At 43.4% G+C, this 26299-nt stretch overlaps 1 protein-coding gene across 1 annotated transcript; it reads right to left on the reverse strand.

Annotated features, from left to right (window-relative positions):
• Nucleotides 1-373: 373 nt before the first annotated feature.
• Nucleotides 374-24423, reverse strand: slc49a3 (solute carrier family 49 member 3). The gene is made up of 10 exons (XM_083652068.1): nucleotides 24155-24423; nucleotides 14679-14837; nucleotides 13193-13418; nucleotides 11484-11560; nucleotides 10721-10858; nucleotides 8085-8201; nucleotides 7102-7254; nucleotides 6327-6484; nucleotides 5558-5670; nucleotides 374-3941 (listed from the first exon to the last, which is right to left on the reverse strand). The coding sequence occupies exons 1-10, from the start codon at nucleotides 24344-24346 to the stop codon at nucleotides 3709-3711; spliced, it is 1566 nt and encodes a 521-aa protein (XP_083508194.1). The 5' UTR covers nucleotides 24347-24423; the 3' UTR covers nucleotides 374-3708.
• Between the last annotated feature and the right edge of the window lie 1876 nt (nucleotides 24424-26299).

Consider the following 26299-nt stretch of genomic DNA (forward strand, 5'->3'; position numbering starts at 1 on the left):
TCATTTTTTTAAAATATATTGGTCTTGTTTTTTTCTTGATTTAAAGGTTGCAGTGTATTTGGAGTGTGTCACTAAAGAGCTGCGTACACAAACAATTTCATTGGAGCATTATAGTGTAATTCTAGTTTATAAGACCAGGCAGGAACCATGATGGAAATAAGTGTTTACACTTTTCATGTCATCCCTTGGATGTTTGTCTTGCATTATCTAAAATAAAATGCATTCATTCATTCATATATGCATTAGAAAAGCTGTTAACTTGAGACCGCATTCAAAGCTGTGGGAGGAATTTACTTAAAAAATAAGATTGCACATTGATCCGATATGAACACAAACTCAAGGTATATAACAAACCAGTTGTTTAGGTGGGTTTAATGAGTAGAAAATATGAGCCTGGAAATTCTCAGTGCAAAGAAAACTGAACAAATACGGCACTTAAATATCCACCATGTACCTTACTATCAAGAACACCACAGTTCATTTTGATCCAGTCAGTGTAAAACACATCAGGAGCACATACACCAGTGATATCAACTTGCAGCCCGCGATAGGGTGCAGAGTGGCCCCCCGACCATTTTCTAATTCACAATGAAAACTAACGTGAAATAGTTTGACTGAGCTCCAGCTAAAAATGGTCAAATACCGCGTCTGCTCGCCACCCAGGCACTTATATCATATGTACTTAACTAACTTAACCTAACTAACTATCCTGTTTGCCCAAAATTGTCAGAGTAAACTCTGACTGACACCCCAAAAACCTACAATCCGCTACAGAAAAATGTATATTGTTTAATTAACTGGCCCCTGGCCTATCATTTTACAAAAGTGGCCCCCGGGCAAAGCAAGTTGAGTATCCCTGACATACACACTGATCCGATATTGTAAATATTGCTCCCATTTATTGCACGTCTCCGTGTTTCAACTGTCCACAAGCATTCATAGAAATCTTACATTTGTCTTTGTGAAACCTGCAGATAGCCTTCATACAAAGCTGTTACAGCATTTACAAGGGACACGTGGGAAAAATATATTTTGTGTAACTGCAGTATTTAAACAAAATAAAAACAAAAGCATATTAAATGGAATGTGTGAATATACAGTACCGTATTCTCATTTTAAACAGGATGAGACAATGCAATAGCCAAAGTGATACTTGCAGCTGTAGCCTATGTCAAACCAGTGGGTATAGACATTAAAAACCTTACTAAATCAAAAAGAAAACATTTAATTGATTGATTTGAGAAGTCTTGGTCATTGCGTTCCAAACCTCCACTGCTGATTTCAGTTCTGCAGACGAACAGTCGATAAAAATAATATAAATATTCGGAGTTAGATTTGTTGCGTTAGTAACAGTGGTAATATAACAAGTCAGTGCCTGTTATTAACCAGAAAGGTATCAAATGCCTAAAACAATCAATATACACAGGAATGTATTGCAGAAATACACAAATGAGGAATGTCTGCTGTTCTACATCTACTACTACGACATCTAATATTCACTTGTGCTGTTCCAGAGATGCTCGACATTCTGACATACTAGGAAGATGCAACGAAATGGCTCAAATGAGGAAGAAGTCAACTCAAAGCTGAGTTATCTGAGATGCCGCTGGTGGTACACACTGTAAACAGTACAACTTCTACCATTTTAACACATTTATAATCTTCAAAAACAATTTCTCAGCATGACCAGTGACCAAAACTCTGTGCAATAAACAAGTAATTTGGCTGTCTTTTCGTTACAAGGCCTGGTTCACTTGTGTTCACTTGGCCAGTGTAAGCTATAGACTGTCAAAAGGCCTGGTTCACTTGTAATTGGCCGGTGTGAACTATAGACTGTCGAAGGAATATGGAGGTAGTCACCGTGATGTCTCCCATTGGTTGGGGAGTCTTGTATTGAAGCCAAAGGTTGGGGTTCATGAGCGCCGCCATGTTGACAGTTTTTGGAGCTAGAAGCAGCTAGCGTGAGACCAGAGGTTTGCCACAGAGATGCAGCGGCGCCTGCTATTGGCCCATGATCTGCGAGCTGCGCATTCACTGGACAGGCGACCTGTCAATCACGCCTCAAAGCACAGTCTGCTTTATCGTCTGTTTTACTCTAAATGGGACCATAGTTTACTAAATGAACAACATGCTGTGTTGAAGAAGACTTGAAACTAGTGATTGAGACCATAAACTCATTAGGAAAGTGTTTACTGAGGTCATAAATCAAGTGAGAATCATTTTTCCATAGACTTCTATACAATTGGACTTATTTTTGCAGCCAGTGGAGTCGCCTCCTGCTGTCCATTAGAAAGAATGCAGATTTGAGGTGTCCGGTTAGCAGAAGCGTCATGCCCATTGTATTTTTGAGAGGGGGAAAGAAATATATATATACTGTATAGGCTACATACAGTACAACACAAAAGACTGTTATTTACCCTTTGTCGCCACCGGGTGAGTACATACAGTATATATATATGTAACTAAAACCATTAAATTTGACAACCGGTCAGATTTCGACCATCTGAAAAGATTTCTACCTTCTGAAAAGGCAATACCAGCCAAAATAAACATTGTGTTACATTGCTTTGAAACGTGTGGTCTCCCTTTTTTGTCAAGTCCATTGAGCCTGGGCAGTGGCAATGTACTTAGTCTGGTGATTATGGATCTTTCCAGGAGGCTGAGCAGTTTGGAAAATAGCCTTATGGTTACACCTGCTCAGTCTGTTCATTTAAAATGAGAGTTCAGAGTTCGCCCCCTCAGATTGTTGGCTTGCATGACGCCCTTGAACACGAGGGTCACAGGTTCGAGCCCCCGTGTTACCCCCGGCTTGGTCTTGCGTCCATACAGACACAATTAGCCGTGTCTGCGTGTGGGAAGCCGGACTAAGGGTATGTGTCCTGGTCGCTGCACTAGTGCCTCCTCTGGTCTGTCAGGGTGCCTGTTCTGGGGTGATGGGAACTGGGGGCAATGGGGTGCTCCTCCCACATGCTACAGTGAAACCCCTCGCTGTCAGGTGAAAAGAAGTGGCTGCTGGTGACTGCACATGTATCGGAGGGAGCAGAGTCCAGTGTTTCCCAATGACTAGGTTGGGACCCACAGGTGGGTCACGGGAGATTGTATTTGGGTCGCCAAATAAATTTGCAGAATTTCTTCCAGTCTTTAGTTAAAATGTGTATTATTTTATTTTGTATTTTATTTTATTCTATTGAGAGGGGGAAAAACGAGAGCCTGTTAACTCCTCCTAACTATTTGGGTCTCATTCAAGTATTCAACATGTGTATGTTTTCAATAACACGTGCTGTGCATAAAGGTTGTAATTTATCAAATGTATATCACTTTGAAATGGCTGGTTCACCTCTTAAAGATAATATAAGGTGATGCAGTAAAAATGGTCAGGAAGGTTCATTTATGCGCAAATTTGCTGTGCACGATTTATAGATGAAGGCCTGTTGTGAATTGGGTCACAATGGTTTGTAATTTTTTTAACATGGAATTGGACAAGTACAATTGGGGAGAAAAAGGATTAAGGCACTTAAGCATTCACTTCACTTTTCAGACCCGGAGCTACCCATTTGGTGAGAACCGAAACGAACCGCATACAGAAAAGCATCAAACTTTTCTACTCTGGTTTGGACCAAAGAAGACAAAGTGTAGGTGTGATCGCAACCTTAGCTCTCTTCTCTCTCTCTCTCCCTTCCCTTCATCAGTCTCAGTGGGTTCATGTCTCTATGCCTCCAGGCTTGCTGCACAGTCGGTCACGGCCGAGCCATTGCTGTGTTTGGTCCCGTGCGTGGCCTGAGCTGCACGGTCGCCGGTGGCTGTGGACCAAACAGAGCTCTCTCTGGTCCCGTGCGCGGTGGCCTGTGCCTCCGCCTCCAGCCTCCTGTACCGCGTGTTGAAGAAGATAACGAAGATGCAGGTGAACAAGCTGCCTAGACCGGCCATCACCAGCATGGACACTGTGGGGGAGACACACACACACACACACACTTAGCGACTGAAGAACACTGAGCTAGCATCTGCAAAAGGGTGTGTGTGTGTGCGTGAGTGTGAGTGTGAGTGTGAGTGTGAGTGTGAGTGTGAGTGTGAGTGTGTGTGTGTGTGTGTGTGTGTGTGTGTGTGTGTGTGAGTGTGAGTGTGTGTGTGTGTGTGTGTGTGTGTGTGTGTGTGTGTGTGTGTGTGGAGAGCAGCACTTCCTCCTGCACTTGTCTTAACTATGAAGAAGGGGGAGGGGATGCAGATCACATGTCCTTAAATACATTTCCCCACTGACTGAACCTTTTGTTCAAACCAAATCTGTCTATACCACTTTTTTTTGCTCGGGCAATAAGTCCTTCTGTATTTCATGCTAGTAAAGTGCCTCTAAACTGAACTGAGAGGAATGAATAAGTACATGACAATGATTTTAACAATGTTAAAAAACAAACACAGGTGAGTTCCCAAATCAGTCCCGTGTAAGATCACTATGAACGACTAGAGAAGTGAAAGTGGCACGTGACAGCCTGCAGGGTTCCAACAGTTACTAAAAACAGACGAGACACTTCCCTCTCTCAAACACATCAGATGCTGTCAGCTGTGAGAACGAGAACAATGATGCAGGAAAATGATGCAAATTTTGCTAAATCAAAGATTAAATCTAAGATGAGAGCAGTGATATTTCATCAAAATCACTTTATTTTACAGATCTCATTAACAATTTTGCCAAAAATAACCTGCGTGCACGAGATCCTGTAAAAAATAAATACAACATCAAAGTCTGCGCTCCGCAGCGCAACTGCACGCCTTGAATGACTCGGCTGAGACCAAGAGTCACTAGTCTCTCAAGCCAGTCTACCCTCTTCCACAATCTTCGAATATTCCAGACAGTCTGTACCTTAAGCCTGTTGACATTTGGCCAGAGGAAGTTATCATCTTCCAAAGGAAAAAAAACACTTCAGATGGGAGGAAGTTCGATGGTATTCGACCAATCACAACACATTTAAACAAAACCAATGCAGGTGATTTGTGAAATTAATTAGCGATGTCCTGCCTTATTTCCATAACTTAAGCCCAACTTTCTCTTCTATGAAGTACAGACGGGCAGGCAGAAGCATTTGCAAATTGCAGGAGCTAACGCGTCTGTTTAAAGAGACTAAAGAGTCACGTGACAAAAATCCAGTGAAACTTAAACCCAGTATTCGCGAGACAAAACCCTTTCAGAACGTTGCAGGGCAAAGTCTCAGCAGTGTAAACTGGCCCGTCTTATCATCTGGACTCCAGCCGGCTAACGGCGTCTCCAGCAATTCAGCTGGTCAAGTCGCAGGGGCTGGTTGTTGCAAGTAGTTGCAAATGTCAACTCGTCTCGTCGTGAATCTTTGGTTTAACCCGGGCTTTAGGGTGGTGTAGGCCGGGTGGTGTAGGTGTGTGTGTTTAGGGTGGTGTAGGCCCGGGTGGTGTAGGTGTGTGTGTTTAGGGTGGTGTAGGCCCGGGTGGTGTAGGTGTGTGTGTTTAGGGTGGTGTAGGCCGGGTGGTGTAGGTGTGTGTGTTTAGGGTGGTGTAGGCCGGGTGGTGTAGGTGTGTGTGTTTTGTGTCGTACACTTCCAGCTCAGGGCGGCGTCTCCTCCAGCTGAGCAGGTGGAGAAAGGCGAGTCGGCCAGCCGTCTGCTCAGCGCCTGAACCAGGGTGATGTAGAAGACGGACTGAATCGACCTGAAAGATCACAAGCAAAGAGTCACGGAGAACCTGGTGTGGGTGTGTGGGTCAGCTCATGAATGTGTGAGTAAAGGTGAATAAATGTAGGTCACTAGTGTGACACCGTTCCAAACACTCTTTGAGTTGTCGCTTTTGAAGAGTCAGCTCAGCGAACCTAAACAAACTGCTAGCTATCTACCTAGCCAGCACACTCATTGTCCCCCACCAAAGTGGGGCATATGGATCAGTCTCCATCCGTTAGTTAGTCACACACACTGTACTGTTAAATGTGTGCCACTAGGGGGCGGCATTGAATGAATGGGACTGACTCAAGGGTGGAACTACATCACTGTCTGGTGGGGGAAACTGCTAATATTTGTGAAAGACACTGATGTTGAAGTTAATATGCTAATGCTAGCTGCTACTAAGAAACAAACATTTATTGCCTGAGAGCTGAGTTCCTCCACTATGGCCGCCTGAGGGTGCATTCCATCACCTGAAAGCTCTATAACAGACCAGTCTATTGCTCAGGGGATCTTTACCCTGTGTGTGTGTGTGTGTGTGTGTGTGTGTGTGTGTGTGTGTGTGTGTGTGTGTGTGTGTGTGTGTGTGTGTGTGTGTGCGTGCATGCGTGTGTGTGCGTGCGTTTGTGTGTGTGCGTGAGGCAGTAATACCCTGATACCCAGATGAGCCCGGCGGACGTGGCCTCTCCCACTGGGTAGGAGCACTCCACTGACAGCTCCATGGCCACCGGGTAGATGGAGAAGCCGAAGAAGCCGAAGAGAGAGCAGACGACGGCTACAGCGACTCGCTGCCCTCGCATCTGAGACACCTGCAGGAGAGGAGAGACCAATGTCCAGAGACCAGTGTCTTAAACATGCATTCTTTCCAATAGCCTGCAGGGGGGCGACTCCACTGGCTGCAAAAAGAAGTTGGAATGTATCGGAAGTCAACGGGGAAATGATCCTACTTCGCAACTTGATTTATCGCCTCGGTAAACACTTTCCTAATCGGTCCTTCACACGGCCGACCCGGGTTCGAATCCGACCCGCGGTCCTTTGCCGCATGTCATCCCCTCTCTCTCTCTCCCCACCTTTCCTGTCTGCCTACTAAATCCTATCTAAATAAAATAAAGGTGAAATGCCCCAAAAATTATCTAAAAAAAGAATGAAAATTCTTTATAATGACTAATTAACAGCCAATATGCTACTACTGTAATATGCATGCTAATAAGGAACTGGTGAATGTGCGTACCTGTCTGAATATAAAGTGTTGCCCTACTTTCAACTAGGAAGCTCAAATCTGCCGTCTTTCCCATATGACTTGACACAATCAAATGCTGGCAGAAGCTTCACGCAGAGAGGAGAGGACAGTCCACTCTCATTTAGATATAAATGAAACAAACTAGTCAACCCTTAACCTGAGCAGAGTTCAGTGTCATGTTCTCACCACTGCGAAGGCGATGCAGGCCACAGTGCAGAGGCTCAAGTTGATCTTGGTGACTTCGGTGAACTTCTTGGTCTTGTCGACGTAGAGGCCCAGGCAGCCGGCGCCCACGATGCCGAACACGATGAAGAGAGCGCCGCACAGGCCAGAGAAGTCCTGCAGCGGAGAGAGAGAGAGAGAGAGAGAGAGAGAGAGAGAGAGAGAGAGAGAGAGAGGGGGGGGGGGGGGGGGTTACTCATCACCTCTCAACATCGTCAGTCAAAGTCTCTCACATATAGATCATACAGTCTCTGTAACGGTGTTTTCATACGTTCTATAAAACGCACAGCAATTTTGTTTTCATTGTGTATGATCAATCATTTGATCAGAGAAGCCTCTGTTGTTGTTTTTTCAAATGGTGGATACCCTGCTTTTAAACCAAACGCTTCACAAATAAAATGCTATTAAGAGTATTTGTTCAAATGTATTGCATGCATAACATAGAAAAGAATACTGTAGATTAATACATCTGATTATATTTACTTACAATAAATGTAATAAATTCTGTACATGTATTTACATTAAACCCATAAATTGGAAAGAAATACCTAAAATGCATCGTCAATAAAAATGTATTGAAATGTGGTACGTATAAATATTTGTTAGATTTTTGTCTATCTGAAACAGTTTAAGAGCATTTGATTTAATATCTGTTTCCTGGGTTATGAATACAATACACACAAAGCAAAGCAAATTAAGCATTTTATATATTTATTATGTGACAACTAATTAAAATCTATTTATGTAAGCAATCCATTCTTTTCACTATCTACTTACATGGCTGCATATTTATATAACCCCACAAACGTTTATACCGTACTCAAAAGTAATATTTTCGTTGCTTATTTGACATTAATTTCCCTCCACAAGGATATCAATGAAGTTTCATGTGATGTTTTATTGTTATATATGTGATGTTTCATGTTATTATGATGTTATTGACTCACGTTGGTGTAGCCTCGCACACACAGGATCTGCTCCAGCAGGGTGGAGAAGCAGGTGAAGAGGCCGATGCCCGAGCCGAAGCACACCAGCAGGATGAGGTAGGCCTTGTTCTTCATAAGCTTCAGGGGAAACACACACACACACACACACCTTCGTATGGCAACATGAAACTTTATCGATCATTCCTCAGTGCAGCACCAAGAGTAATGGCATTCAGCAGGGAAAAAGAAAATACAATATAAGCACATAGAATATGCCATGAGTGATACATACCAGTAAAACTGTCTTGACTGCTTACTGTAATATGGATGACTAAATATGAAATATGGGTGGTATGTGTCATCATAGTTCATATCTTTATTAACCATACCGGTATTTATACACATAGACAGAAGTGAAGGTTAAGAAAACACAGATTTGCTCAGTGAAGTTAAGATTATAAACATGATTTCTGTATTTCACCACAGGCAAACTAAACTTGAGTTTAAAACTAATTTAAAAAGAAATTGTGTGTGTGTGTGTGTGTGTGTGTGTGTGTGTGTGTGTGTGTGTGTGTGTGTGTGTGTGTGTGTGTGTGTGTGTGTGTGTGTGTGTGTGTGTGTTTTAGCATTGACTGCAACCTCCCAGTGACCTCCTACAGTCTTGAGGGAAAATATGATGAAAATATATGAATTATGTAAACCAGAGTGTGAATTAAATATTGGCAGGTTGACTCTGCTTGGTTAATTGGATTGTGCCCTGAGCCAGATGATTGGTGCCTATCTACAATAGGGCTGTGAATCTTCACTGGCCTCACGATTCGATTCGATTACGATTCAGAGGGCTACGATTCGATTCGATAACGATTATCGATGCATCTCGATGCATCGCGATGCATCACTTTTTTTCCCGAATACATGATTTTTTTTCTCACTTTCTTTTTTCTCACTGTGTGGCTACTTTTAAAATAAAAGTGCATTTAGAATTGTATTGTATTATGATCCATAATTAAAATAAACAACTGCATGTACTTCCATGATATTTTATTTGATTATATATATATATATATATATATATATATATATATATATATATATATATATATATTTTTTTTTTTTTTTTAATAATCGATTTTTGACATTTGTGAATCGATGCAAAATCGTGCAGGTCCGCATCGCGATGCATCTTATAATCGATTATTTTTGACACCCCTAATCTACAAGTATATTTGTCTCTTTTATTCTTTCACTCTTTTATACCTACACGTTTTTATCCTTTGTCAGTATGATTTGTTATGTATGTTTCTATGTTTTTAAGCTCCTTGCACCTCAATTCCAATGTAGTTTCTACTGCAAATGGGAAATAAACTGACTCTGACTCTGGCTGTTTTCTGCAGCAGGTGTCCACCATCAGCCCAGAATTAGCTTCTTGTTTTATGCATGAAGCTGTCTCCCGTCTCCTCTCTGTCAGTCTCTCTATCTTCAGCACTGATGAAATTCTAAAACACCTTGTCGTTGTCCTACTAACATGTGATCTGTATCTACTAACATGTGTTCTGTATCTACTATGTGATCTGTATCTACCAACATGTGATCTGTATCTACTAACATGTGTTCTGTATCTACTATGTGATCTGTATCTACCAACATGTGATCTGTATCTACTATGTGATCTGTATCTACTAACATGTGATCTGTATCTACCAACATGTGATCTGTATCTACCAACATGTGATTTGTATCTACTAACATGTGATCTATATCTACTAACATGTGATCTGTATCTACCAACATGTGATCTGTATCTACCAACATGTGATTTGTATCTACTAACATGTGATCTGTATCTACCAACATGTGATTTGTATCTACTAGCATGTGATCTATATCTACTAACATGTGATCTGTATCTACCAACATGTGATCTGTATCTACCAACATGTGATTTGTATCTACTAACATGTGATCTGTATCTACCAACATGTGATTTGTATCTACTAACATGTGATCTGTGTGTGATCTGTATCTACTAACATGTGATCTGTATCTACTAACATGTGATCTATATCTGGGTATCAGAAAAACGCATGTCAATTCAAAGTGTAGGCTAAATGCATACGGCACACATTGTGATGGGAATGTGATGGAATCTGTGACAGTCAACCAGGTGGAAATACAAGCTGTACAGTGTGTTGACACTAATAAGAAAATCATCACCACAGGTAGGAGCGTGTTCATGTAATAATGTGGCACTAGTAGTATGTTATCCAGCGATGCATTCCATTGTTACAGGTTTTATACATGTTCAACCCATTTTGACAAGTTATGACATTATCTGTTGCTACTAGGCAACTCTGAATTCACCGTGAATTTCTTGAACATTTGACAGAAATGTAAATGCTTGCTTGCTGCAGTTTCAGCGAACGTTTTGTGTTTTCCTCAAATTTAATTAATTTAACTCAAGTTTTGATTGGTCGCTTCCCGTGCGCTAAACAGATTTCCTGCCGACCAGAATCTGGCCGTCTCAGAAGCGGTCATAAAGTATATGATTATTGTCACTGCCTGGCTGTCCGTCCGCCTCACCAGTTTAAAGATTTCACATGTGTTATGTTGCTGTCTACCTGCTCCCTGTCGCTCTGTCTGTCTGTCTGCCTGCTTACCAGTTTAAGCCCGCGGAGGAAAGGCTCGGAGGTGGACGACTCGGCGCTGGCTGAGGGCGGTGTGGGGGGCGCGCTGCTCCGTACCCCCACTGTTGCTAGGAAACAGATGACGGATGCCGGGACAGCGTAGCATAGCAGCTAGTGGAGGGGGGGAAACACACATAATGTGGTGATTAATGAACGTTAGCACTTTCAATCAAAGACAATTTATCATCATTAGCAGGTGAGGTCGCCAGAGTCGTACATGCACACAGTTTGCTCACTGCAGGTTTCCATCTATCTATAAAAGGGGCAAGTGGGCAATCTCAGTTCTGTTTCAATTTTTGTCCCACTCATGATGTCATAGTGATGTCTGAGAGCAAATCGCCAATGATGATGTCATAGGAACTGATGATGTCATAAGAGCAAAATCACTGATATTGTCGTTTTTGGTTACACTCGGGCAATTGTGACATCACTGATGATGTCACAATATCTCACCAGCTGTTGGCGAGCTGCAGGGCGCGGACGAGCCTAGGAATCGAGCACGCGTAGCACGCGAGATGCCTAGTTATAGAAAAGAGCAAACTGCACTATAAACCATGATTATTAGCTTGGCGGGGGATGCGAACCGACAACCTTTAGTTCACAAGCTTACTTGTTCAACCTTTAGGCTACAAGCCAACGCTTTGCAGTTACAGAAAAGTGCAAAACTGCAACCTGACCAAAGTCCCTATAAAAGGGCCTTGGAGACTTTGTGTTCTGTCTTCTTGGTTCGACTCACCAGAACAGGTATTTGGTCGTATGTTCCAGCGACCATCGGAGAGATGATGTTAGCCAACAGGATGCCCAGGGGATTGGCTGAGAGAGAGAGAGAGAGAGAGAGAGAGAGAGAGAGAGAGAGAGAGAGAGAGAGAGAGAGAGAGAGAGAGAGAGAGAGAGAGAGAGAGAGAGAGAGAGAGAGAGAGAGAGAGAGAGAGAGAGAGAGAGAGAGAGAGAGAGAGAGAGAGAGAGAGAGAGAGAGAGAGGGATGGGGGGAAGGAGGGAGGGAGCGGGAGAAGTGTAACTGAGACCTTTTGTCAGAAATATTGGCCGTCTGGTTTCGGTCCCAAATGAACAACCCATGATGCCATCTTTACTTTCTGTTCCCTATTTCAACAATCTCGGTTCTCTTCAGCTCTGACGACGGCATCAAAGAGCTGTAAAAAAACTCATCTGTTGAAGAAGAAGCTCACATCAATCAACCTCTCCCCGGTGAATTATCACTTCCTCCTCCACTTACTCTAATATGCTCTTAGCTCAAAACTATAAAAATCACTTTACCTCTCTCCTTCGCTCTTATTTCTATTTCTCCCCTCCAGCACTTCTCTCCTATATAATCCATTTAAAGGTCACGGGAATATTATAGCTTATATTTTACAGTCTATGCTTGATATCCTCACTATCAAGGCTGTGTTCCAGTCTGATGCATATTGTGATAGACTAGTGCTGCCGCCTGCCCCCTGGTGTAGTGTTTAAGGCCCAGACATATGAAACCGGAAATTCTAATCAAGTTGTTTTATGCTGGTTACTCATTTCTGGGCCCATTGCTGGTTGATTCCCAGACTAAGACTACATACACAGCTAAGTCCCTAGTCTAGTGTTAATCACTGTTGATTTCTCATGGAGTTGACCGACCACTATTGATTGAAGAGGTGTTTGTTCCCTCATAAAGTTGATCTGGCTCTGGAGTCGTCATTCAAAACGATCAGGGTAACCGTGGGTGTGGACTCAGTGGGTAAACACTGGGATAGTGTGGCTATTTGCACTCTCAAGCTTAAGTCAATGCTTACCATTCTACACATACGATGTTGCCTGCATGCAAAAATGTAAGAAAAAAATATTATCTCCACAATTTCGCACACGTGCTGAAATTGACCGAGTTTCTGCTTAAATTATTGGAACGGGCACTGAAAGCAGCCCAATGGCAACAAGCACTATCTCAAGAACTACCTTTGTAAATTCCAAAATTTGCCACCAACGTCTTTGATAATATTAGCAGGTGACTACATATTTAGACTTTAGGACTTCCAAAGAATGTTTGGTTACCTGCCAATGTGGCTCGCAGAGTAGACAAGTCACAGTGCTGTCAATTTATGCAATAGTTAGTTTTGCCTAAGCAGTCTGATTCATCAAACGTGTGTTCACACTTCACACGATGCTGTGAATTTCCATGAAATGCAAGTAGGCGTGCTTTCTCTGTTGCTATGGCAACGTGTGATGTGATAACCAGAGAGCTAGTTCAAATCTTTCTTGCTTTATTTTTATTTTTATTCATAGGTATGTTTTCTACTCTCTTACGACAGAATGCGTGCGTTAGTAATCGCTGTATTGAATGTATAAGTGTTCTTTACTGCGATTCCAGGGAGTCCGATGATGCTGATGGTACTCATCCAAACAGACCTTATAGGTCTTATTACAGCTTTTAATAATAATATATAACAAATCACTCACACATAGAGGCGATCATGTTGGCTGTGGCGCGCTGGTGTTCAGGGAACCAGAGTGCTGCCAGCTTGGTGGGGGCGAAGATGATGAGCGGCTGGGCCAGCGCGCCCAGGGTCTGACCCACCATCACCGTGGCGTAAGGGCTGCCCGGGTTCCTTTCGTCTCGGGGCAGTGCGGCGCCGACGAACCGCAAGAGGGCGCCAAACATGTTCAGCCAGGATCCCAGGATCAGCTGCAGTGTCGAGATGAGATGAGGACAGAACAGTTTGAAGACAAGTGCTGTCACATTATTATTTCAGTGGCCCCTGTGGACAAAAGCGGTAGTGTTCTCCCGGGAAGGAAGATTGCATTTTCGGGAACACTGTCTCCTCGTGAGTCGTGAGTCGTGACACATGACGGACACTGTGCCCGCCCAGCACACAGGCTAGAAAGAAATCGACAATCTCCTCACTGATGGAGCTAAGATGTGAGGCCTCAGTATTAAATTTAGACTGTTTTCGTTAACCAGTTAAAAGTTCCTCCTATGCTGAGGAAGAACTCTACCAATAATATACATATTATTATGATCATTTTGTGCTATATGGGTAGTAAAAATATTCTGTAATGCCCCTTGAAAGGTATGTTATGTTTTCCTTTGTAGAGACAGAGAGAGATCACAGATAACAGGAATATATTTTGCAGTACAGTATAATCATAATGGATCTCTCTCTTCTAGCCTTGAGTTGGTGCTGTTGATGCTATTATGTTTTCATATTATTGGGAGATGTAGCTTACTGCACGTCTCAGTATGAGCAATTAAAAGAAAGTGGAGTTTGTTTTATAACAAATCAAAGCCTTAACCCAGTGGGGAGTGTGTGGAGGGAAGGAAGAAGCTGCCCACCAGGAGAGGATATTAATAAGAGAAGATTTAGTGTGTGTGTGGAGCCAGTGCCTGGCAGCCGAGCAGCTTCTGATGGCTGCTCAGACAAAACGAAATGAACCAAAAGAAGCAACAGAAATCAGTGTGAAGATGGAGACAATGAAAAGGAGGTCATATGATAATTTTTTCCAGGTTTAAACCAATGTATTCAATCTGGGCAAAATCTCCACATTTGAGAGTAAACTGTTTTACTGTTAGTGTTTTTACACACTGTACAATTTTCATGTAGCGAAAGTGCCCTCTAGGGGTTGAAACCCACTTTTGCAGTTGGGTCTGCCAAGTGGCTGATCTTCTGCTTCCGCTTACATCATCAAGAACACCCCTTCAGATCTTGATTTCTGCATTTTTTTTTAAATCCCAAGTAGAGGTCTGCCAAAATGTGGGGGGTTAGTTCCCCTTTAGTACGTAGGGGAATTCCAGAAGGTTCATTGAAACCCCTCTTTATAATGAGATGAAACTTCTTCGTTAGGGATATTTTTCTAGTCAGGGACCCGACTAAGTCACATGTCGTCTCCCTTTTGCCTCTCAGAAGAACCCCTGAGGAAGCTTAGTTTTGGGAATGTTTCTTCGTACCGTGATCCGCAGGCCGAGGGTGTCCAGCATCCAGGTGGTGCCGAAGCTGAGCGGGATGGCCACCACCATGTAGACCACAGACAACCAGTTGATCTGCTCCAGGGAGGCCTGCATGTACTGGGCAGACTGGTCCGCTACTGGTGCAAAGGTCAGCCACAGCTGAGGGCACAAGGGAAGAGTTTCAGTACAGCTGAATGATCCAACTTAGTGGCTATTGTGAGATCTTTGTTTAGAGGAGATATCCAATAGACCCTTTTCACGGGGGCCATTTTGTGTCGAAAAGGCAGGGTGAACACAGGTGCAAGCAAAACACTAATGAGGGTTTCTAACTTCCATGAGTCTAAGTTGGAAACCCTCATTAGTGTTTTGCATGCACCTGTGTTTACCCTGCCTTTTTGACACAAAATACCCCCGTGAAAAGGGTCTAACTTCTTCTTTTTGTGTGTGTAGAAGTGCCAGAGGCACTTTAAGGCAGAAGCAGTGGCTCTGACTCACACTGGCCTGTTATCCTATAGTCACATGACCCTGCTTTATATAGCCTGCCCTACACCCCACATATATACCAGTGCAAGGTACAGTCTTTAGCCTACACCTCATTATGCAGGCAGGGTACAATCTTTATATAGCCTACACCCCAAACTGTCACCCTAAATGAATGCCTGCAAAACGGTTGACAGTTTTTGGATATACTACTGATGTTGTAATGATACAAAGCTGGTTGAAAATGGGCGGAGTGTTCCTTTAACAATATCCACAGCCACGTAGAGAAGAGCGGAGCCTTCGCCAGGCTGCTCGTAGATTTCTCTTCTGCGTTTAATACCATGCAGCCGGTCATTCTCGCACCAAAAAAACTGGGCACTCAATCTAGTCTCTAGACTCAGGTCTAATGTTATGGATTGTAAATGTTTTAACACACAGACCTAACAGAGTCCTCATTAATGGCACCTTATCTGACAGACTGACACACTGTATACGTCCAGCACAGGCTCACCACAAGGGTGCGTCCTATCTGATCTCCTGTTCATACTCTATGCCAGGGGTGAGCAACTGGCGGCCCAACAGAGTATGTGGCCCCTGGGTCAATTTCATTTTTTTTTTAATATCGTGTCCTTCACCCGCAGTTCCAGATGCTCCCTCTTGGGCGTCGCCTATGCTTCCCCTACCAACAGGCACAGATAGAGCATTGTTCATCCAGGAAGCCATCTGCCTGGTGAACAAAGCACTACAGTAAAGAACAATCTTTCAAACAATTTTTTTTTGGAACATTGACTTTTTTAAGTACCTACCTGCCAAGTTAACTAGTCCCTGACTCATTTATTTATTTTACCTCTATCTCACTATAGCCTTTATGAGTATCATTATTGTTATCACTATCAGCCCAACACAGTCCCAAACAGCTCTTTAACTTGTATTTGCCTGTCTGAGTGTTATGTTTGTATACTGTCTGTTTTTATGATGCCCTGAACCTAATTGCCTTTGTGGATTCATGAATTTGTGTTTTATTGAACTGAATTTTATTGAATTTTATTGAATTGAATTGAATTGAGAAAAGGTTGTCTTGACACACATGCTGTTTTTTTCAGCAACACTCACACTAACCCTTTACACATATTCCCCCGTGGGATTTGACCGGCACACCCACACAGCCCGGGCCTTGATCAAGGGAACCACAGCAGCAGTTGTGTTGTTGACTCGTTCCCTGCCTACATGTCCCCAGGCAGTCCGGGATCTGATGTGATCTATCAGTCACAGATTGTGGGTGAAAGCGTTGATTCATTGTCTTTCTTCCTATTCAAGGTCACAGGGGCTGGAGCTATCCCAGCATGCACTGCATGGGAAGGCAGGTAGTCCATCACAGCGCTAGGTAGACAGACAATCACTTTGAAGGTAGATTGAAACACACATCAGTATTAGAGGGGGTGATGCCCAACAAAGATTCAAAGTAAAAAAGAAATGACGCCGTAACCCTACAGCTCCGATGCAGTAGTCATTATCTTACAAAAAAAACAGGCAAACTCCAAAACAGAACGGGCCGGGAATCGAACGCGTGTCCTGAGCCACCGCACCTCCTCGGGTTCGGGACCCCGTGTGGTAAAGATTAGCCCAACATTTACAAGAGCCAGCCCTTCTCATGCAGACATCTTGGATATCTGCATGTGCAAAGGCAATGAAAGTGTGACACAAAGAAGCAGAACCAATGGAATAGCGCTGACCCGTGAGACAGAGACCGCTCCAGTACAATTCTGTCTTTTGTCGCCATTCAAGAAAATCTAATTTATGCGGCCAAGTTGAAGCCGGGCTTGTCAGCTGATTGGCCGACACAATACCACCACTGTCTGTCTGTCCCCCCGAATATGTGAGGCAAAGCATTCCAGATAAGCCTGCACACTTTGTTAGTACAGAGACCTGTCCCGTGCTGCCTCAGTCACTCTGCTGAGACGCAGTGTGGCTGACTGAAGACCACAAGCTGAGAGAGAGAGAGAGAGGGGGGGAGGGAGAGAGGAGAGAGAGGGGGAGGGAGAGAGAGAGGGAGAGAGAGGGGGGAGAGAGAGAGGGGGGAGAGAGAGAGAGAGGGGGGAGAGGGAGAGAGAGGGGGGAGAGGGAGGGAGAGAGAGAGAGAGAGAGAGGGAGAGAGAGGGAGAGAGAGGGGGGAGAGGGAGAGAGAGAGAGGGAGAGAGGTGGAGAGGGAGAGAGGGGAGAGTGGGAGAGAGGGAGAGAGAGGAGAGAGAGAGGGGGAGAGGGAGAGAGAGAGAGGGGGGAGGGGGAGAGAGAGGAGAGAGAGAGAGGGGGGAGGGGGAGAAGGAGAGAGAGGGGGGAGAGAGGGAGAGAGGGGGAGAGAGAGAGAGAGGGGGAGAGAGAGAGAGAGGGGGAGGGAGAGAGGGGGGGAGAGGGAGAGAGAGGGGGGAGAGGGAGGGAGAGAGAGAGAGAGGGAGAGAGAGGGGGAGGGAGAGAGAGAGGTGGAGAGGGAGGGAGAGAGAGGGAGGAGAGGGAGAGAGGTGGAGAGGGAGAGAGAGGAGAGTGGGAGAGAGGGAGAGAGAGAGAGGAGAGAGAGAGAGGGAGAGGGGGGAGGGGGAGAGAGAGGAGAGAGAGAGAGGGGGGGGGAGAAGGAGAGAGAGGGGGGAGAGAGAGAGAGAGAGAGAGAGAGAGAGAGAGGATGCCACAGTGCAGTGCTGGCTTTACAGTATTATGTGTTCAAGTACCTACTGTTTTTTTTAATGGGGGGGGGGGGTGGAGACTATGGATGGAGCCATGTGTCTGTTTGTCTGTGATATCGGTGGTATATCAGACCACCTCAATGGGCCGATTATGACAAAACTTGGAAAGATGACATATTTCTATTCATACAACGGTTAGTATGATGCTATATAATTTCCTCTTTTTTCTTGGACCGGAAGAGAGGAAGGCATGATGACATGTGACCAAGATCCTGGGCCGGATTCAAACCCGGGAGGTCTCGTTTACGTGGTATGTGCCTCGGACCACCAACACCTAGGGATGCTGTAATAAACGATTGATAATGGAATAAAAACGAATGTATCTGATAATGATTGTTATTGCCTGCATCTTTGGGTGGGTGACGCCATGTTTACACGTTGCCTTGTTGAAATTGCTTGCAAAAAAAGGTGCTTCTTATTTGGAAGCCTGCCTTTGAACAGTCAGGGTGGGCAACAGAGACCCCACTTAAGAGTCAACTTTGTATTGGTTTCAAATTAAACGTTTGAAAGATGTTGGAAAAGTGAAAAGTCCTTGTTTTTTTGTTCAAGTATCAATGTTTGTAATTGTTGGGGGTAGGGAGGTGCTTATTGGCTTCAAGGGTAGAGTGTGGTTTACAGACAGGAAGGCCAAGGTATTCTTGTGATCTCCATTTGAAGCTGCTAAAGCACTGTTGCTCCACTGCTGAGCTGAATGGTCAGGACAGGCAACCCCAACCTGCAATTACACTTTGATTTGTTTCAAATTAAACATTCAGAGTTGGATATTCTATTCCCACCAAGAAATAATTCTGGGCTGAGCATCACTGACCTCCAGGATAATATGGTTTAATAAAAAAAAATCATAATAAATCAATTTCCAAAACACCAACAGACCCGGGGTCTTGAAATCACACCCTGAACTCTGGAACGTCTGATCATAGACTGATGTCTGTTTGTCCATCATCAGTTTGGATCTGCCAGAACATGAATGAGTGCAGGCCAGCTGAGGGCCTTTTGTGAGTGGGAACACCAGTCCCATGGAAACAATGGCTTCCTCTGAGAGTACGGTCCCCTGGGAGGTGTGTGTGTGTGTGTGTGTGTGTGTGTGTGTGTGTGTGTGTGTGTGTGTGTGTGTGTGTGTGTGTGTGTGCATGTGTGTGTGTGCGTGTGCGTGTGTGTTTGCATGACTGTGGCAGGCTCACTCGCCCCCAGGCACACTTGTCTGGGATCCCCAGGGAACCATATAATGTGGTGAGAAACATAAGACACACCACATGGCATCTACCTGATCTGAACACATCTAATATAAGGCAGCACCACATGGCATCTACCTGATCTGAACACATCTAATATAAGACAGCACCACATGTCATCTACCTGATCTGAACTAGGGCTGTCACTTTTCATTCGAAATTCGAATTCAACTTCGAATGTGGGGGAGGAGGGCATGTTCGAATGTATAATTGACCTGTTCGATTTATTTTTTTATTTTATTTTTATTTTTTTTATGAACCAAAATTAACCAACTGCTGCTTGCTGGTAATGTTAATCCCATATCAGAAAAAGTCTCCAGATTTGTCGCGTTAGTCTCTTCTGAGAAAGATTGTCTCCAGGGTCTGAAAAGTTGTCTCGAGTTGGATGCAGCCAAGTTTGTGAGGCAGTGTTGTGACTGTGAGCGTCCAAGCTAACACGTCAGGCTGATGCCCGGTGGCCTGGCCTGAAAATAAATAAATAAATAAAAATAATAATAATAATAATAATAATTAATTAACCAAAAAACTTGGAATATATTCGAACGAATTTCGGGCAATTAAAGTTCGTTCGAACTTTATTATTTTGGGAAAAAGTGACAGCCCTAATCTGAACACATCTAATATAAGACAGCACCACATGGCATCTACCTGATCTGAACACATCTAATATAAGACAGCACCACATGGCATCTACCTGATCTGAACACATCTAATATAAGACAGCACCACATGGCATCTACCTGATCTGAACACATCTAATATAAGACAGCACCACATGGCATCTACCTGATCTGAACACATCTAATATAAGACAGCACCACATGGCATCTACCTGATCTGAACACATCTAATATAAGACAGAAACACATGGCATCTACCTGATCTGAACACATCTAATATAAGACAGAAACACATGGCATCTACCTGATCTGAACACATCTAATATAAGACAGAAACACATGGCATCTATCTGATCTGAACACATCTAATATAAGACAGAAACACATGGCATCTACCTGATCTGAACACATCTAATATAAGACAGCGCCACATGGCATCTACCTGATCTGAACACATCTAATATAAGACAGCACCACATGGCATCTACCTGATCTGAACACATCTAATATAAGACAGCACCACATGGCATCTACCTGATCTGAACACATCTAATATAAGACAGCACCACATGGCATCTACCTGATCTGAACACATCTAATATAAGACAGCGCCACATGGCATCTACCTGATCCCCCCTCCTTCCCCCGGGCCATCCACCTGCTCCATTCTTCAGCGCCTAGGCCACTTGTACATGCTCACAACCCAACCCCCCCCCCTCTCTCTCTCTCTCTCTCTCTCTCACACACACACACACACACACACACACACACACACACACACACACACACACACACACACACACACACACACACACACACATTTAAATGATTTATTTATCTTCACATAAATACAGAGTACAAAGGACATAAACACTAATAATGCAGTCAGATGCTGGGAGACAGTTAGTTAAAAAAGTGCCTAGTTGGAAATGGCAACCAATAAAGAAAAAAAAAACATTGCATGGATGCATAACTGGGACGTATCCTCAGTGATGTACCCTGGGGTCATAGGATGTTTCGGGTCTCGCAACATCATACACCCTCGCCCAGGTGACCCAGCCGGGGCTGGCCAAGCCCCAACTTACGTCCCAGTAGCTACCCACGGTCAGCCCTATAGGGAGGGTCGAAGGTGGTCACGTGGTCAGGGCCACTCAATCCGCTGCTCCGGAACTACTCTGCTGGGACCGGGGGAGGGGGAGGGCTCTGGTACGTAGAGGGACCGGGCTCTGTGGGTTGCCACCCGGCCGGGTTCCTCCCTCGTCTCACCAGGTCTACGACCTGTGCGCTGCACCAGACTCCCCCGCTCCAAACATCTCATTCCGAGGTGATGGTATCTTAGTGGACACCAAGCAGTACCAGTACTTGGTGGCACAACCACAATAATGCGTAAAAAAAGAAGGAACACCACACAGGGTGATGGCAGTGGCAAGTTGACAAATACAGTTACACTGTAATACAAGATATTGGTTAGTATCCACTTCAAGGATACAAAAAGCAGCGCCTTCTCCATATTGAGCGGCTACCAATAATAGCAGAGAGAGACTGAGCAATACCTTGCTAGCTGTTTGGCCCTTCTCTTAGGTAGTCCAGCCATCTAGAAGGCCTCTCACAACCAGTTTGTGAACATGACCCAGGCTACCAAATATGAAAACTAAAAGTTTACAACTGTATGTAGCCCAGCTGTGAAATGGTCTGCTTCAGCTGTTGCTACTTTAACATCTTTCAAGTTTAAGTTTTTCAAGCTTTAAAACTGAGCCTGCTGCAGTCTCTGAAAGTAAATGTTCAAAATTGGGATATTTCTCAAATATTGCGATAAATATATACTGTATATATATATAGGCCTCCGGCTCTGTGCTCCCCTAGCTAGGAAAAACAGGTACAGAAATTAATTTGTGCCTGTTTCCATTAAAGCACTAAATTTTTGCAAGACTCAGTTTGGCTGAACTCATCTTATACTAGCATACATAAGTAGCAAACTGTGAATCTTCCTTGGTCTTCTGCTTTCCTTTATACAATATGTATTGTAGCATTTTTTATTTCTTGTAATGAGTAGCGCTGTAAAGAGTACCACTTTGCTCTGCTGCGTTCTTTTATTCTTTTATACAATATGTACTGTTGTAGCTTTTTATTTTATTTCTTGTAATTGTATTGCATTGCTAAGTGACTTAACGAGTGACAAAACGACCACTTTGGCACTTGGCCTATAGCCTTGCACTTTGCACTGATCACCGGCACTTTAAACTGCTACTTTTGTACTTATATTGTGTTTAACTTTGTCTGCACTTCATGTTTATGTTTTTATCCGGGAGGTTGTGTGATGTTATGCCTGTTTTCTATGTTTTTATGACTTGCTGCAACCCAAAGTGCCCTTCTGGGACATACGAATAAACTTGAACTTGAAGAACCTGAACATATTCTGTTAACAGCAAACTTAAGCTACCTCACCTAGCTGACAAGTCTGTTTATACTCTGTTAATACTGTTTATATCTGTTAATACTATCTATACCTGTTAATATCTGAATCCTTTTATAATATTACGAGTCATTGTCATCGTTCATGTCAAACCCTGAAATCTTTTCCCATGTAAAAGTAACAGTACAACAGGCCTGGCTGCAACAGACCCCCCCCCCCCCCCCCTTCAGTGATCAAAGAGATTTAATAGGTCAGGCTAGTGTCCTCTAGAAAGAGAGTGGCGTCAGCGGAGGACCAAAATACGAGACTCATTAGCCAATGAACACCCAGGAATGGGTCTCGCGCTACTTTTGCATGCTAAAATAAAGCTGATAATGTACAATTTGATTCGGGGGGGGGGGGGGGGGATTCTTTCAGAGTACAACACAAACTGTCTATTTTACTGCAACTCGACAGTGCTGCTTAATCCAGGACCTTACTTCCTGGAACTCTTGAGAGTAAAAAACCGGTCCATTGGAGTGAATGGAGATGTCGGGACTCTTCTATCTACACGGCTCTGGGTCAGGCTAAATTAAATCTTTAACCTTCCTGCACAAGACTAGAATCACATGTCTGTCATTCTGGACTAACAAAGAATATGAAGCACAGTCCCAGACATGCTGTACTCCCAGGAACCTTTACACTATGTTGTTGTACTGACTGTATTAACATTACTAACTTAATATTATCTAAGCCTGCTCAATGGGTCAGTTGCCTCACATGCATTATTTCTCCCTGTGCGACTGACAAACAAGCAAATATATTGGGTTACATATTTTCTAATGGATTTCAAAGATATAATCCAGATTTACTTTGGTAATTGATGTCATGCTTCTGGGCACATACATGTCTGATATACGTTAAAGACATCGCACCATGTAATTCTGACAGATTCTTTTATTATTATTTGTTTACAATTATTTGGTGACTCCCAGTCAGACAGTGGAGGGAAACCCCACCTAAATTCATTTAGCCAACTTTTGATTTCCCAGAATGCTGCTGACATAACAGATTCAAAGTTCCACAAGCTGGGGTCGAGGGACCCACAGGGGTCCTTCAGAGCAGTGGAGGGGGACTAGAGGTTAGTAGTAAGATGATAAAGGATGACTGTTCTGATCAGGTTCCACTGCTCTCTCTCTCCAGTAGGCTACAGACAATAGTGCAACTCTATACTAAAGCATAACAACAAACCCTGCCTCAGATGGGGTTACTTGGGTGTGTGGGTGTGTGGTGGGGTTAGACCCATATATTGGTTTACCGATATATTGGCCTTTTTTTTTTATTAAATATTAAAAAGAAAAACCCTGTAAAGAAATTGTATTTTATTTGCAAATTGTATTAATTCATTGCATTGTTCAATAGTGTTTTGCTTACTGTAATTTAAGTAATGTATTCCGGAGTTTCCCTGTCACTGACTAGGTGTGGTGGGTCTGCCTACCTGAAGTGTTGCAGTGCTGACACACACTTGGGCCATGTCTACATGACATTATTAAAACATGTCACCACTCTGGGTTTCAATGGGGAGTTTTGCTGTCCCCAGGGCCAGTTGCATAAAGCTGGTTTAAGACCAGTCAGACTGGTCTTAGATTCTTTGGACTACTCTAACGAGAGTAGTCCATACTTACATATTACTTACAACAGACTTATTTTGAGGTAGGAAAAGTTAGCTGCCTTATCTCTCTGGCTAATCTTTTCGGCCTAAAACTGTCAGAGTGGGAAGCTGTTTACTAAAAACAAAAACAAGCCATTGGAGATCTCAATCAACCCTCAATCAAGCTTGACTACTAGGGTCTAAAGTAGATCATCTTATGCAACTGCCCCCCTTGGCCGAGATGAGAAAGTATAGCCTACAACATAACCAATGTCATAGGAAGATAGAAAACAATCAAATGAATACCTGACAGAAGTGACAGAAGTGACAGAATGACAGTATGCTGGTGTTAGCTGACTGACTCACCGTTGAGTTGGAGCAGTTTAAGAGGCACAGCACCAGCAGAACGAACCATCTCCTCTTGTACACTTTGAAGGCCATCAGTTTCTGCAGCTCTCTGGCTTTACTCTCAGCGGCTACAGAGCTGACAGAGCCCGGGGCTTCGGGCTCCTGCTCCTCGGTGATGGAGGACGAGGACGTTTCCCCGTCATTCTCCATTAGTTATCGCCCACGGGACAAAGTTTCTCGTAACAATTAGCCTACCGAGGCATTGCAAAGTTGTTTACGTTGTCAGTCATCAGGTTGGTAAAAGAAAAGGGGAAAAAACGGCGTGTAATTTAATCTAAAATACAAACTCTGAGTCCATTGTGTTGTATTCTGGTAGACTGTAATCTCAGTTTATCCGAAACATTGAAACCAGAGTGCGGTTTGATTTGAGGTTGGAAAGTCGACATTTGTTCAGCAGCGTCAGCGTACTGTACCAAAGATCTTCTACTGAGAAGATGAATCACTCCGACCGTTAAAAGGTGTAGCCTGTGTAGGCAGCTGAAACAAGCCCGCCCCCTTTTTCAATGGCCCAGGCTCCCCATTCACTTTCAGATCACATTTCAGAAAATCTCAGTAAAGATGCTTTTTACAGCACCATCGACCAGTAATGATAAGTATAACAATAGATTCACAAATATAGGCTATATGCTATGAAAAACAACAAAAGGCACAATGTGCGCAAATCCAACTGCCTAAAACACTACCCTGTAGTAGGCTATGCCTATAATACACATTTTAAGAGGGATTGAGCTACTTACTAATCATTCAATTTCCCTAAATTTCAACAGTGATACTAAATAATATACAATACTGTCATAGTGATTCATGATTGCAAATGATTTTCACCCCTGGACACATTTCCATCCCAGAGTGGGTACTGGGTAGCATAGGTAGGTCTACAATCACTGGCTGGACATTTCTATGTCATTTCTATGCATTGTCTCAGATCGGTGGGAAGCTTGTGGTATTCCATGAGTAAAACACAATTTTTTATCACTGAACTTGAAATGTGATTGACAGATTATAAGAACACAAATATATTCACAATCTGCCATCTCATTATGGTTAATAATGAAATTCCCTATAGGAAAAATAAATGGGATTCTTGAATCCAGAATTTGATATCAAGTATCATTCTTGCTGGTTCTACAAACCTGAATCAAAAGTTATTTTCTGAAAATCTACTCAACACAAAAACATAAATTTGAGCTCTGGATGTTAATTGGTTATATATCAACTTTAGATATTTCAAGGGAAGATATTTGCATCCGGACAGGTCTCGTCATCACCATCACCACCTGTAGATAGATTGTGAGCCCTCTGGTGATCCCATTGACAGGTGATCCTCACCTCAAAACGATGTTTGTGATAACCGGATATATATAGGCCTACAGACAGAGTGAAAGCTCTTTACTCCTTCAACCTCTCTGGCTGTTGAACACTCCTCCCTTCATCATGCATCTTCTGTCCTAGTGCCTGTTGTGTTCAGCTTTGCTCAACATCTGTATTTCTGCCTGAAGGTCATATCACTTATGGAAAGAACGAATAATCCTAGAATACAATACAAATATTACGGCAAAATCAAAGTTATAAAACTACAAACCATCCATAGGAGATAAAAACATACCATACAGAATGATAAGGTCACTATATGATGTTGTACTTCTGACATGTCATGTCATGTATAAATTAATGTTCATTCATATAGGGTCTTATATGTGCACATATAAGACCCTATATGAATTAACATTAATTTATACTGATATCATATGATAACATAGGCTATAGCAGTTGGGCCATATGGCAACATGTCGCTCTGGACAGCAGGGTTGGGGTCAATTCATGAATAGTCTTGCTTGCCAGACTATTTCCATTTCGCGCAGGAGAGAGTCTGGCTGCTGTTACTCTCACTCTGGTCTAGGGGAGAAAAGGCTCTGTTATCATTGTTGTTGTTTCACAGCCGTGGAGGCATTTGGATGCGACATTCCGTGGAATTCCTGGAAAGGGAAATTCCTTTCCGCTCTGACTGAAATGGTCAGCGCCGGTTTCATGGAACCTGGCAGAGCTTGCAGGGAGCGGAAGGGGATTTTCTCTTCTGACTGAAATGGTCGGCACCAATGGCAG

The sequence above is a fragment of the Poromitra crassiceps genome, assembly GCF_964638095.1.
Source record: "Poromitra crassiceps genome assembly, chromosome: 15".
In the NCBI taxonomy this organism is placed as follows: Eukaryota; Metazoa; Chordata; class Actinopteri; order Beryciformes; family Melamphaidae; genus Poromitra; species Poromitra crassiceps.

Coding starts and splice junctions, on each gene's coding strand:
- slc49a3 (XM_083652068.1), bottom strand. CDS start 24,346: ATGGAGAATGACGGGGAAACGTCCTCGTCCTCCATCACCGAGGAGCAG. Junction 11,561..13,192: donor CAACATGATCGCCTCTATGT/GTGAGTGATTTG, acceptor TCTCTCTCTCAG/CCAATCCCCTGGGCATCCTG. Junction 7,255..8,084: donor GTGTGCGAGGCTACACCAAC/GTGAGTCAATAA, acceptor TCTCCGCTGCAG/GACTTCTCTGGCCTGTGCGG.